Raw genomic sequence first — 14,870 nt, 5'->3', positions numbered from 1 at the left:
CCTTGCTCAGACAGAGTGGCGCTGTCGGCCCGCTGCCTGGGTCAAACACCGACTTCCTTCCACGCGATGTTATTCAGCTCTCAGCTCATTAAACGCCCACGTCGGAGAGGATGCTCTCTGGGGAGCAGAGGCCCTGTGAGCACACAGGGCTGAATCTGGAGACGGAAGCAAGAGATCCAGATGAGCAGCCCCTTCCCCAGCACCAGGGGGGCCAAGCCCCATTCCGGGAGGGCCGGCTGCTGCCCAAAAGGAGAGACAGCCGTGAGCTCGTGTTCAGGACCACGGCCAGCACCCGGCTCGGCCCCCTCCCTAGGCGACTGGGCCAGGACGCCACCTCGTCCCTCATGAAGGCTGGGTCTCTGGGTGAACAAACTTCTCAACTCCTGTGGACCCAGCCAGGCTCCGTGGCAACCTGTCCACCAGGAGCCCCGCTCAGCGCCCTGCACACAGGAAGCAGACACCATCTCTGAAGGAGCTGGCAAAGTGCTCGCCCAGGCTCCTCCCACCCCACACCCCAGACCTGTTCACCACTCCCCAAACCTGGGCTCCCAGGAGAAAATGGCCTCGTCCTCCTACAAAGCTTCAAGTACTCTTTCCAAACAAATAGGAAAGCAGACTCTAAGTCCTAAGCTGTCTAGTTTAGGTGAAGATGGAGGGGCCATGTAGGGCTGGAGCCGAGCGGACAGGATCTGGGGGAGGGAGGGGTCTACACTCTGCAGAACGATCCAGAAAGAACACCATCCAACATCCCGTGGAGCAGCCCCAGCCTGACCATCAGAGCTCTGCACGGAGCTGCCTGCCCCGGCGTCGCCGCCCTTCGGCAGCGCCTGCTGCTGGGCAGCGGGACAGAGGCTCTGGGCAGCCAGTGGCTGGAGAGAAGCCACAGCCTTCTCGAGGGCAGGCAGGTCACCACCCCTAGCGGGCCTCCCCTCCCTGTCTGCAGGGGCTACAGGGGAAAGCTGGAGCCCCTGAAGCCCAGTGCCTGCCAGGCCTGCACCCTGGCTGCCCCACTTACCTCACCTGGGGCCCTGCACCTCAGTGTCTAAGGTAAATGACAGCAGGTGTGTGAAGCACCTGAGGAATCACATCAAACTCCAACACCCATCATCCCAGAGATGACATTCTCACCAGTCCCTATAGAACAGGGAGCCAGAAACACCTTCCAGACCCCGTGACTGATCCCACACCTAACCAGAGCTCAGACCCGCTTTTCCAGGAGGAAACCCTCCGCTGGGGCCTGCATCCCTGCCCTTCGCCCCCTCCACGGCAGGCTCCCGATGCCGACCAGCCCGGCATTCTAGTGAGACAACTCTGAGTGGGTTGCAGAAACAGCCACACAAACTTCCTGAGGCAAACTGTGTTAGAAGCACCCTATTCTTCTGCAAAGTTATCCTCACAGCTCCCACGTGGGTCCAGCAGAACCTCCGGAATGCAGGCACGAGCAGGGCCGGGGCGCGCCCATCCCAGGGGCACCGAGACCCTCAAGGTCTTCAGCCCTATTTCCTTCCGATGAATTAAAAGCATGATCTATGCACTGGTCAGCGGGCTCAGTGGTTAGAGCATCAGCCCACGCACTGAAGGATCTTGATTCCCTGTCAAGGGCACGGCGCCGGTTGGACGTGTGCATGAGGCAACCAATTGATGTGTCTTTCTCACGTTGATGTTTCTCTCTCTGTCTCCCTGTCCCTTCCAGTCTCTAAAAATCAATGGAAAGATATCCTCGACTGAGGATTAACAACCACAAAAAAGCATGGTCTGTCTCAGGCTCGAATAACAAACACCCCAGCCCCACCCAACAACAGACAGTCCATGTGCTCAATGGACGGCCGGAGCCTCCCCGCTGACTCTCTTACTTCACATGAGTGATGCCAGGCTTTAGAAACAGTCATCCCTCTGGCACTGACCCTCTCCTGCACGCACCCGCCTCACCAAGAACAAGCTCACTGCTGTACCAGCTGCCAGGGAAGCGAGCGGACAGGTCAGCGGGACGCACGACTGCGGCCACCAGTCTGGGCTCAGAGGGGAGACGGGGCGTGGCCGGGGCAGGGCAGGCCGAGTCAGGCCCAGCACCACGCTGTTTCTTCAGTGTGGATGGCGACGTTCTTGGGGGACAATCTTGGGTCTGCTTCTCTTCTTTCTGCCTTGGACCCAAACCCGCTGCCTGGGCTCTGTAGGAGGGCTGGACAGGCGCCAGGAGTCATAACAGGAAGGTGGGCTCCCTCTGCCGGCGATGCCTGTGCGCTGCCACGAAGGAGGCGCGTGGGAGAGGCTGCCAGCGCCGTCCGCAGATTGGCGTCAGAAAGCTCAGCTGAGCTCCAGCCTCCTGGCGGGCACCTCCCATGCTCCTGGGACAGTGCCATCCAAAGTGGGCTCAGCCTCGCGGCCCACACGAGCTGGGTCAGCACATGCCTAGTCAGCACAGCCTTCGTGGGAACCCGGTGTCCCAGGGCCCAGGTGGTGTTTTACGGTCCAGGGGCTCACTGGTACAAGCTGCCCGCAGTGGTGTCCTTCCCTGCGTGCAGGCTCGGGACGCCAGGATGCCTGCCATCAGCAGGGCGGGAGCATCTCCCAAGACCTGGCAGCGCAGAGCTCGCGTCTCCTTAGGAGAGCAGCTAGTCCCTGGACAAGCGCCAGACCCAGGCCTCACGTCCAAGGGCGCCCTCATGCCTAAGCAGCAGCCCCGAACCCCTTGGCAACCACAGAGCCAGCTCAAACTGATCCTGTCCGAGTTCTAACAAAACCCAAAACCAAAGTTGAAACCTAGGGTACACCACTCACGAGTCACACCTTGGACACCTCACGGTCACGCTGTGGACCCGCAGCGGCTGCCGCCACAGAGCCCCAAGCTGGGACGGGATGGGGGCCTGAGCCTTTCAGAAGCGCAGGTGCGCTGTCCAGGAAGACCCGGTGCTGAAACCCTCAAATCCGGCCGGAGCCCTGGGTGGGAGACAGATTTGAGCACCACCTCCTGTCTCCTTGCCTGTACACCTCACAAGAAAAGACTTTCTTTTTCCAGAAGACAGTGCCACAGTGTTATCCTCTATGCACATCAGGCCCCAGGCCCTTGTTGGCAGTAAGACTTTCCCTCAGGCCCAGGTGCTGGCTGCCGGGCTGAGAACTGGCCAAGGCTGGACCGAGGGGCAGGAGGCTGAGGACGCTGTCAGCCCATGCTGAACCAGTCATGGTGACGAGCTGCGTGACGGTAACATGCACCCAGCACTGTGTTCAGTGACTCACAGAATCATCACCCTCACATTACAGATGAGGAAACTCAGGGCTGAGGTCTGGGGGCATCAGTGGAGGCAAGGTCCCAGCCAGGCTGGCCCAGAGCCCGCAGTCCCCACCCCTCACAGGCCCTCTCCCAAGCACACCCTCTGAACCCCTTTGAAAAACCCCTGCAAACTACAGGCCCTGTACCTGAAAATCCTCTTACATAGAGAATCCCCCACTTCCAGGTGCACAGACCCTCGGGCCCGAGTCCCTGCCCCGTGGTGTGAGGGGTGGACATGGGGAGGAGGGCTGTAAGTACAGGGCTGCTGGGCTCCCCACGGAAGGACCTGGTCATTGCTGGGGGTCATTGCTGAGAGGCGACACCTGAGGGAGGCAGCACTGAGGGAGCCATGGAAACTCTCAAGCTGCCCTCCCAGAATTCCACCCAGGACCCGCAGCTTCTCCCTGAGCCCATGTGTGCCCTGGGGCGCCTGCCCGGGGCCCACTCTCCATCCAGCACAAGCAGAGAAAGGACCCTCACGGGGCCTCGGGGCTGGGGAGGAGATCCCAGGTATTTCTGCCAAGGCTGGCCCCTACCTCGGGGTCTCCAATTCCCGCCCCTCCCCTCCCAACTCAGGGAAGGCTCCTATCTCAGTGCCTCTGGCAAAGCTCACAGGCCAGGGGAGGGATGACCATGGCTCTGCACCCAGGCATGTCTGCAGAGAGAGCCCCTTTTTCAGGGGGTGGGCGGGAGGGGGAACTGGTCTGAGGCCCACAAAGCCCAGAGTCCACAGGGCAGTCGCCTCCCTCCCACCTCTGGCAGCAGCTGTCCCCCGAGATTCACTGGGACACCCCCATCTTCCAGAAACCAGACGTGGAGACAAAAGGCTAAAGGGTGACCCAGGAGGGCTCAGTACTGCCCCAGGCCCAGGATGGGTCTCCACTGGGACTGCCAGCCCCAGACCGTGTCCCCACCCTCCACCAGTTTCCAAGCCCGGCGCAGAACCGGCGCAGAACCCCCGCGCAGAACCGGCGAGGAGGAGGAGCTTGCCCTTCATTTAATTAATGAATCCACAAGCCAAAGCATGAGTCAGGCTGTCAGCCCAAGCTGGGCAAGGGAGCAGGGCACCGGGCGGCCACACCCTAGGGGCCAGTGGGCAGTGAAGGCTTCCTGTGTCAGGGTGGGGCTGGATCCGTGGGTGGCGGCACAGGGAGAGTGGAGCATTCCACACCTGGGGACAGGATGATAGGCAACGAGTCACACAGCAGGACAGCCCTGGCCTCGTGGGGAGAGCATACCACACCAGCCCTGGGAGTTCATCTCCACCAGACCCTCTGTGCCCACTTTACTGATAGGATAACTGAGGCCTACAAAGACTAGACTTAAGTGCCTAACCCAACAGCAGCTGCAGACCCCTCCTGCCTATCCCACCCCCCAGGAGAAACCGCCTACCACTGAGCAGCCTTTCCCTGAGTCTGAGCCCCCCACTGGTGAGCTGAGGGCAAGGGAAGCTCAGGAAGCTCGTGCCCTCCGTGGAGGGGCCGAGGAGGGCGAGGAGGGCCTGAGCAGGCTGCAAGGCAGGGCTGCCTTGGCAGTGAGGACTAATGCCACTGACGCCCCACGCTGCTGGCCCACATGTCCTGATTCAGGGCTGCCCAGTGAGAAAACAGGATAGCAGAGCCTGGCCCAGGGTCCGCACACACCCTGCTTCTCATTCTGAACACGGCCGCTTTCAGGAGGCAGTTGACACAGAGAGCCGACCACTTCCGGCCCAAGCAGGGAGAGACCACCCAGAGGGGACCCCCAGGAAAAGCTGCCAGCCAGGGACATCTGTGCCCAAAGCATGGCCAACCTCCAGCACCCGCTGGGCCGTGGGGATGGGCTGTGTATGTGCCGGAGGTCACCTCGGGCCAGGACCTGGATGAACACAGCCGGTCCCACCCAGAGGCCTCTGGGCCCCCAACCAGACGGGAGGGTCCTTGGTGAGCAGACACTGGGCCTTCCGAGGCTGAAGAGCACATCTGAGCAGCCAGCCCAGGAAGAGCAGAGCCACCTGGGGCCCTGGGGCTGACGCTCTCCATGCCAGGAGCCCGTGCCTCTTGGGATTCCCAGGGTGGCTGGGTGCTGAGGCTGGGGACATAGTCCCCCCAGGACACCCTCCCCACAAGCAGCCTGGCATTTCCCTCCCAGGGTCACCGCCCCCATCCCACGGAGGGTCTGTCCAGACACATGGGCCCAGGTCCCTGGTCACACTCAGTGGGTCACAAGCACACACCCCTCTCATCCAGGTCAGGTGGAGACAGTTTCCCAGAATCCGCCCCTCACTCCCATCCCAAAACGCTTCTCAGCAAAATGGCCGAGCGGCCGGTCTGGCTGGGATGGGAGAGTGCCCGCACTCACAGAGGCCATGCCGGAGGACACAGGCACACGCGCTCTCACAGACACCAGCCAGAGGCCACTGGCCCTGCCCCAGGGCCAGGAGCTCCCTGAACACCAGGCCTGGGGCACCAACTACCCTTCTGGGTCAGGGCCGGCAGGCCCCTGCAGCAGCACCCCTCCACCTGGGGGGGGGGGGGGAGGGGGGACGGAGGGAGATTCAGGGATGCAGGCACGGTCAGGGCCAGCTGCAGGCACCAGGGGCAGGACTCAACTTCGGGTTGGGGGAGGGGAGTCATGTTAGGACCCCTCCCATTTCAGCAACCCAGAAGCTCTCCCCAGATGGAGTGAGTTGCTTGGGGGGCTGGGGAAGGTAGGCCAGCCCTTCCCCCATCATCCCCTTCTTTGGGGAAGCCCAGCCCAGGGGGACCCCCCAGGAGTCCAGATCCAGAGGCTAGACGGGCAGCGCCGCCCGCCCTCCCCCGCAGGCCCTTTGTTTGGTGCAATGGCCGTGGGGAGGGGCCTCTCTAGGGCCAAGGAGGGGTGGCTGGGGCTACGCAAACCCCATCCCGCAGGGGAGGGGCTGATGCAACCCAGCCAAGCCGCATGGGGGAGGGGGAGGGGGAGGGGGGGACAGGCGCCCCCACTCAGCTCTGAACCCCGCACCCCAGAACTCCTTCCGGCCTGATGGCTCCACAAATCTCTCCAGTCTGCGCCCTCCGCTTCACCCAGGGGACGCGGTCCCGGCGGGGCCCGGGCTCCGGCGGGGGCGGGGGCCGGACACTCACACGTAGGCGTGGTAGATGAAGGCCCAGCCGCGCGGCCGCTCCAGCACGTTGTAGAGGAAATTCTGCAGCTTGCGGTAGAAGGCGTTGCGCTTCGGGGGCTTCCCGGCGCCCACGCCGCCCGCGCGCGGCTTGCTGAGGATGCTGCCGCGCTTGGAGGCCTCGGAGCCGGCGATGAGCAGCGCGCCATCCCGGGTGCTGTCGGGCGCGCCGGGGTCCAGCCCCACGAAGCCCACCTTGAGCTTCTTCTCCCCGCTCGGGCCGGGGTACACGCCGCCGTTGCGCGACTTCTGCACCATGGTGCGGGCGGCGCCGGCGGAGGGGCGCGGACTCAGCGGGGGCGGCGGGGGCGGCACGCTGGGGGCGCCCCGAGCCCAGGCCCCCGGCCCGGGAGCCGCATGGCAGGGGCGGCGGGGGCGGCGGCGGCGGCTCCGCGCTCCAGCCGGCCCTGGCCTCGCGGGGGGCGAGGGGGGGGAGGGGGAGGAGGGGAGACGCGGCGGCCACCTCGCTCCGCCCTCCGCCTTGCCCCGCCCCCGTTAACCCCTGCGAAGCCGTGCGGACCGCGGGAGGGGCGGGAATCGAGAGGAAGCTGAGCGTCTGCGCCCCCGGCCAACCCCTTCCCGCTCCCTCCGCCACGTACGTCCGGACGAGAGGGCCTGCCCCTTGGTCACCTCTGAGGTGGACAGGCCCAGGCACACACACGCCCGAGCGGTCCTAGCGCCTCTGGGCCCGGCACCTCCAAGCGGGGAGGGGTGGCGTTTAGGTGGACCGGCCTGACCCCCACCCCCACCCCCACCCCACACTGACCCTTGCAAGTGCAGGGAAGCGTCCAGGGAGAATTCCTAAGAGGTGACCTGAACTGGGCCCAGAGGAGGGGTCCTGGAGGAAGAGGCAGGGAGAGCTGCTGCCCACCCCGGCAGGCAGGCCGTGGGGCACAGTGGTCAGAGGTGGGGCGTGAGAGACTCGTCCCTGGAAGCCTGGGCTGTGTCTGCAGACCTTGGAGGGGGTCTGAGGCTGCACCTGGCTGAAGGCACGCGGGGGTGGGAACCCAGGGCGGGCTGGAGCGGCCTGGCAGGCGCAGTGGTCGGTGGCAGCAGCAGGGGCTGAAGCCCCGCCCCACCTCTGGTGGAGGGGCTCTTGGGACCACATCCAGCCTCTTCCCACATTGGCCCAGCCCCATGGGGTCTACTAAGTAAAAGGCCTGTCCGAGTGGTGGCTATCCTCACTGGTGACTTGGCTGAAAAACAGCTCTAGCCCTACCCTTTGGCCTCCAAAGCTAGTGGCCAAGTGGCCTGTTTCTTCTTTTTAATTCGACAGAAAACAGTGGTCCATGCAGGCACAGGGCTCATTTGTGAGTCATCCAAAATGTTGGGGTTGGACTGTGCACAAGGGCAGGTCCCAGGGGCCACACTCCTGACCCCACCTCCCCGCCTATTTGCCCAGTGGTCAGCCCCAGGGCCTGCACCCCTGCGGACCCCAGGCTGAGGAAGGAGGCGCCAGCCTGGTCCATTGTGGGGGGATGGGGGGGGGACTGGATGGCAAAAGGAAAGGAGGGGCGCTCTGCATTCCCCGCACAGCTGGACCCACAGAGATGGCATCTGGGTGACCCTCACTCTCACTCTTCAGAGGGCTGGACAAAGTGACTACAACTCAGATGCCAAACTCCAGAAGGGGCCGCCTCCACCTGGTCCCCTGAGACAGGCCAGTCCCTCCCAGGGGAGTCTCTTCCAGGACTTCGATGTGCGAGTGAAGCAGCCCCTGAAAGACGAGCGATGCTGGGGGTGAGGGGTGAGATGGAGGCCCCTCGGAGAAAGCCTGGCTGAGGGCAGGTGGGGGGAATGCTGGGACCCTCTCTTCTGTCATCTGCAAAGGCACTTGGTAGGTTCCAGGAGGCCCACCCTGCGTCAAGGTGTGAGCCTCTGCTTCCTCTGTTCCGATGTCCTTTCAGTGAGCTGGCTCATTATCATCTATGTCTTCAGTGTCCTGTCCATCGTCAGCTGTCTGGTGTCCCCCCAGCATACCTGCAACTCAGGCGAAGCAAGTCGTAAACATGCTCAGTTGGGGTGAATTCCATGCAAGTGACAGGAATACCATTTATTTAAAAACTAGAGGCCAGATGCACGAAATTCGTGCAAGAGTAGGCCTTCCTTCCCCCGGCTGCCGGCACCGGCTTCCCTCCAGCACCTGGGACCTGGGCTCCCCTCGCAGAGGGAGGCCCCGTCCACCCACCGCAGCCCGCCAGTCGGTGGCCTGGGCCTCCCTCTACAGGGCGATCACGGGGCAATGGCCGGGCCCCGACCAATCTCATCACAGCCACCTTGGCTGGCCTGGTCATAGCGTGGTCCGGGATGGTCATCCAGATGGTCGTTCCACTGTTCCACCATTTGGTCGATTTGCGTATTACGCTTTTATTATATAGGGTAGATGGAATAAAACTGCTTTTATTATATAGGGTAGATGGAATAAAACTGCTTTTATTATATAGGATAGATGGAAAAGCTTTCAGGTTCAAGCCATCTTTGCCAAGACAGCAATGAGGATCCAGAGAAGAGTGGAAAATTTCAGGTGCACAGATGCCCAGCTCTAGCCTGGAGAGGCCTGCAGCCAGCATGAGCTGCCAAGCAGGGTGCTGTCCTGTCAGCACCTCTGTATTGAACCCAGGCCCCCAGTCTCCTCCTCCGTCCCCCACGGGCCGGTGGCCACACCAAGCAGCCCAGCACAGACCAGTGAGCGAGCTGAGAACCATGGTGTCCACTGTCACCTCCCAGGCCAGCACAGAGGTCTCGGGCTCTTGCTCTGCCCCCACCCACAGGGAGCTCCCTGCTTCTGCATTCCTCTGGACACTGCATGTCCCGCAGGGCCTGGCACGATCAGGCCCCTATGGGTGGTCAGCAGATGTGGCAACTGCTGGTGGCTGAGGCCAGATCAAAGCACGTCAACATTATCCCGTCCAGGGAACCTGCACAGCGACCCTTTGAGGTGGTGCAGGTCAGCGAGCAGGCTCAGCATTTTCTGGAAACCCACTTCTCCCAATCCAGGGCGTCCTGCCTACTTACTCTCAGCCCTCACCTGGGACAGGGCAGGGCTTCTCCGGCCTGGCGTGCCGGCTGAGCGACATCAGCGGCGAGGCCGGTGCCCTGTTGGCTCTGATGCCCTGCTTGTGGGCCCGTTGGGACAGCCTGTCTGCTGCTCTGTTACATCCCTGTCCGCTCACAAGCCACACAGGAGTGTTTATCTCCAGGCGGCCAGCCACGCTGGAGTTCCACGGCCGGGCCGCGGCCTGAAAAGCAGCTTCCTTTTGCACCAGCACCAGCTCCCGTCTCCTCCCCGAAGAGCTCCTTCCCAGCACGCCTGCAGAAACAGATGATCCCCGCAGAGACCCAGAGGGAAAGCTCGCCAGCCCGAGAAACGAGACTTAATTTGGGGAAATGAGGACGGACAGGTTCTCAGTCATTTGGCCTGGGTCAGAGTCTGGCATCCCAACCCTATCATTTGGACAACAGGAAGTGCCTGTGCAGACAGCAAGTCCCAGCCCTCCATCCCCCCCCCCAGGAATTTTCCATTATTAGGAGGAGGTAGGGCTGCATTTAGCCAGCTCCTGGGGGAGTGGGAAATGAGGAAAAGCCTTAACATATGAAAGCATTGACTTTAAAAAAACATCTTACACTAAACTCAGTAGAAATGTAGACATTTTTCAAAGGATCAGTTATCAACCACCCTCCCAGCCCCTGGCAAACGAGCTCATTGCAGGAGGGAGCTGCTTGGACTCCTCAGCCACAGTAACCCATCGACACCAGGCGTCCAGGGTCGGCTGCCTGTGACTGCAGAGCCCGACTGGACAGTGGAGGGAGCCTGGGTGCCTGGGTGGGCGGGCCCTCGAACCCCTGCTGCGAGGTCCCACATCCCCTGTCCCCGCTCTGCAGGCAGCTTCTAAGAGCAAGGGTGGTGCCTGGGAGGTTGTGGGTTTTGTCATTTCCCACCCCCCACGCCCTCCCCACTCCTGTGCACAGTGAAGTGTGTGAGTGTCCCTGTGCCCTACAGATTAAGCGTGGGAGCCGACAGGCCACAGCCCCTGCCCTGCGGTGCTGAGGCTGACCCAGTCGGCGCTCCTGTGGCTCGTTGACACTCTACAAATGCATTCCTCACCGCGGGCTCTCCACCCCTGTGATGTGGCCTGTGACGCTCAGACTGCCCCACCCCACATGCCCCCGCGTCCCCTTCCAGCCCCCATGGCCCACCCGGCAAGTAGATGAAACCCCAGTGGGCCTCAAGCAAGCAAAGGAGCCTTTGCCTGCAGTGTTCCCTCCACCAGGAATGTTGTTCCCGCCACTGGCGCCTGAGGTCCCTGTGCATCTCCTCAGGGAGGCTCTGCTGTGGCCCTCCCTGAAGTGGGGCCTCCCCGCTCCCTGCAGCCTGGTTTCTCATCACAGCTGAGACTGTTTTTCTTATCTGCTTGCCTCCTATTCACCTCCCTCCCCGCTAGACAGGGAGCTCAGTGAGGAGGGTCATACAGACGCTCATACCACATGCACATACTCACACTCCGTGCACATACCCACACCCCATGCACATGCTCAAACTGTGCACACACTCACACCCTGTGCACATACCCATACCCCATGCACAGGCTCAAACTGTGCACACACTCACACCCACTACACATGCTCAAACTGTGCACACACACACACATCCCGTGCACAGGCTCAAACTGTGCACACACTCACACCCACTACACATGCTCAAACTGTGCACACACTCACACCCACTACACATGCTCAAACTGTGCACACACTCACACCCACTACACATGCTCAAACTGTGCACACACACACACATCCCGTGCACAGGCTCAAACTGTGCACACACTCACACCCACTACACATGCTCAAACTGTGCACACACACACACACACCCCGTGCACATGCTCAAACTGTGCACACACTCACACCCTGTGCACATACCCATACCCCATACACAGGCTCAAACTGTGCACACACTCACACCCACTACACATGCTCAAACTGTGCACACACACACACACACCCCGTGCACATGCTCAAACTGTGCACACACTCACACCCTGTGCACATACCCATACCCCATACACAGGCTCAAACTGTGCACACACTCACACCCCGTGCACATGCTCAAACTGCACACACACACACACCCTGCACATGCTCAAACTGTGCACACACTCACACCCACTACACATGCTCAAACTGTGCACACACACACACCCCGTGCACATGCTCAAACTGTGCACACACTCACACCCACTACACATGCTCAAACTGTGCACACACACACACCCCGTGCACATGCTCAAACTGTGCACACACTCACACCCCGTGCACATGCTCAAACTGTGCACACACTCACACCCCCTGCCCAGCTCATCCACTTTCCCTGAATGAGTGAGCAGTCACGTTTTCAGGTGGGCATCACTTGGATCCTCCAGCCAGGATGCGCCGTCACTGACTGGCCTGGGCTCTGCAGCCAGGGGACTCTGGGAGGATGTGGGCAACTGCAACTCCGTGCCGTGGAGACAGGCACACCGCCAGGAGCGTAGTCAGCCACCCTGCCCACAGACAGGCTGTCGGCATCTGGACACTGGCTGCCCGCCCACCTGGCCCAGGCTCACTTGAGTGCCTTGCTTGCTGGCCAGATATCCAGTAGGATTTGGACAGAGCTGTCCAGTCTGGGGCAGGGCCTGTGGCCTGTCAGAGTCCCCACCCCCACCCCGCTCACCCAGGACAAGATCACCACACGAAGCCAGAAGGGTGGCCAGGAAGGCTGGACTCTCTGACCAGCAAACCCGCGATACATCAGCCCAGACAGAGCTGGCATGCTCGGTCAGCACCAGGCTCTGCCGAGAGGGCCCCACAGACTGCTCTGCCGCCAACATGGGCTCCGCCACGGGATTGCTGAGGGCAGGGCAGGTAACCTCCAGAGGCCAAGTTCCTCGTTGGTGGAGGGAGAGAAGGGCTGCCAGCTGCCAGCTGCTGGGGTTAACCCGAGAGGATCCTGTAGGGTATCCAACGCCCTGGGTGGCGTGGGCACAGAGGAGGGTCCAGGAAGTGGCAGGAAGGTGCCAGGCACTCCCAGATCCTGCTTAGAAACACCTCCTCTTGGTTTCTTACGGACCCCCCTCAGGCTGTCATTGAAGGGAATCACCTGTCGGTCCCTCCCCACTCAGACATCTGACCACGTCCTCTCCCGGTGTCCCGCCCACAGGATGAGGGCCAGGTAGGCCAACCGCTCTCACCTGGGGACGTCTGGTTGTCACGACAGAGCAGGTGCTGCTGGCATCTAGTGGGAGCCCCCCTTACGGCACAGGAAAGCACCCCTCGCCCCAAGAATTACCTGTCCCTGACGCCAACAGTGCTGAGGGTAAGACAGAAGTTTTCTTTTTAAAGGCAGCTATTTCCAGCAAGTTAGTCATTCGCACCTCAGCACGAAATAGTGCAAACAAATGGACTTTCTCCCTAAAGCTTGGGAAAATACCTAAGCCACGGGATGAGGGTTTTCATGGGAAGAAGGCAGGCGGCGGGGATGTGGGGCCGGCCTCCGTGTGAGGGCCACACCCTCCCAGTGGAAACAGAGTGGCCATCATCAGAGTTCAGCACAGTACCCCTAGGCCAGTGATGGCGAACCTATGACACGCGTGTCAGCACTGACATGCGTAGCCATTTCTGATGAAACATTTGCTGCTCCTGAGGATGAAACATTTGCGAAATAATGTTTTTTCCTCAAAGTGACACGCTACCCGAGTTACGCTCAGTTTTTTGGCGAAGTCTGACACACCGAGCTCAAAAGGTTGCCCATCACTGGTCTAGGCTTTCCAGTTGCTGCTCTCTACCTTGATGACGACATGCACTGTCACAGCTGTGTCCCCGCTCGCTGGCCTCGCTGCATGTATGACTTTGGGTCAGTCGCAGACCCTCTCTGGGCACGGATTCCTGGCTGCAAATGGGGGGCGAGAACAGTAAAGACGCCACAGGACTGAGCTGGTGCGATGGGCGCAGTCTCGAAGCGCTGAGCACGAGGCTGCATGAACAGCACTATGTAAGCATGACAGTGGAAGGACACGCATCGCTGGCAGGCCTGGCTCAGTGTGCACTGCTGTCCCCAGCCTGCAGGGGGACGGCCTCGTGTCAGGAAAGGGGGAGGGGGGACACCAAGGCACCGAACGTCCCCGGGGCCCCACCCCTGCAGAGGCCACCGCAGCTTTCCAAGAAAGCCAGGCGCAGGGCGGGGCTCTGGGTGTTCCTGGGTGTGGGGCATCCATCGGGCCCTGCCCCTCGAGGGGCAAGAGCTCTACCCAGACGCTGGGCGATGGAAGGGGGACCTTACACCCCCAGCATGGCCCCTCTTCCCCACCCCTCGCCTGTCCTCCGGTTCCCACCCTGTTCTGTCCGCCCCTCCACCACCCCTTTCCAGACCGCCAAGCCCCGGAACCCAGGAGCCCCGCTGGCTCCACAGCGTCAAACTGGTGGCGTCTTCCTCACCGAGTCCCCCTGGGAGCTGGGCCCACCAGGCCTCAGAGATGGCACAAGCCCAGCCCACAGCCCCCATGGCTGCTCCACGGAGCCTGCAGTGCATCCTCAGGGAGGCCACCCAAGTCTGTCTAGTCCCTGCCCCCACCTGCAGGGCCGCCCATTTGGCCCCCCGGTGCTCTCTCACCTCCTCCCAACGTTGGCCCCCCACCCTGCCTCCGGCCCCCCGCCAGCCCCAGCCTGGCCCAGACCCTGGTGTGCTGAGCTGATCCGACCTCCATCCTGGCGGCTGCCGCACCTGGGGGCTCTTGCCTCATGCAGCTTCCGTGTGCTTCCCGGCTGCCCTGGCTCTCCACCTCCTCCCAGCCTCCCCCACCGTGAGACGCCAGGAGTGCCAAGTGGGGCCTGGGAAGGAGCCAGCTCCCAGCACCTCCAGACCAGATGCGCTCCTCCCTCCCTCCCTGCTCACACCCGGACAGTCCAGCTGCCCACCGGCCTCCCCACCCCCTCACAGCTGCAGGACGGGGCAGCTGCCCAGCGCCTCCCAGCGGCTCAGCCCAAACGCCAGGCTGCCAGCCAGCAGTGCAGGTAGAATCAAAACACGTGCTCACATGCACGCACACACATGCTCTCTCTGTAACATGCACACACATGGATCCAAACCCATGTGCATACACACATGCACACCCATGAACACACACACACATGCACGTGCTCACTGGCCCAGCTCCTGAGGGCTCTGGGCCACCTCACTGCACACCCCACACCCAGGCCACACTCGCACAGGAGCACATGGCCTGCTGGGCTCACAACCAGATGCACACATGTCATGCAGCACACCCACGGGCCCCTCAAAGACACACCGGGGCCCCCAGCAGAGACAAGCCCACCGTTGCCACGAGGACATCCGGCCACTGGGGTCTGAAGCCCCTGTCAGGACACTGGGCGGTCACCGCCAGGCCCTGCCTGGAGCCTGGGGAAGGGCAGGGTGCCCTGGCC

General features: G+C 62.0%; 1 protein-coding gene across 5 annotated transcripts in view; it reads right to left on the bottom strand.

Moving 5' to 3' along the window:
* KCNQ2 (potassium voltage-gated channel subfamily Q member 2) overlaps positions 1-6,671 on the bottom strand; it is a 54,287-nt gene extending 47,616 nt beyond the window's left edge. For all 5 annotated transcript variants that reach the window (XM_008157114.3, XM_028133469.2, XM_008157115.3 and 2 more), the window contains exon 1: positions 6,376-6,671. In XM_008157114.3, coding sequence (XP_008155336.1) covers positions 6,376-6,671 — 296 coding nt within the window. The remainder of the gene's footprint in view (positions 1-6,375) is intronic.
* Between the last annotated feature and the right edge of the window lie 8,199 nt (positions 6,672-14,870).

The sequence above is a fragment of the Eptesicus fuscus genome, chromosome 12, assembly GCF_027574615.1.
Source record: "Eptesicus fuscus isolate TK198812 chromosome 12, DD_ASM_mEF_20220401, whole genome shotgun sequence".
In the NCBI taxonomy this organism is placed as follows: Eukaryota; Metazoa; Chordata; class Mammalia; order Chiroptera; family Vespertilionidae; genus Eptesicus; species Eptesicus fuscus.
The sequence above is the reverse complement of the archived record's forward strand: the minus strand, read 5'-3'. Positions and strand labels throughout refer to the sequence as shown.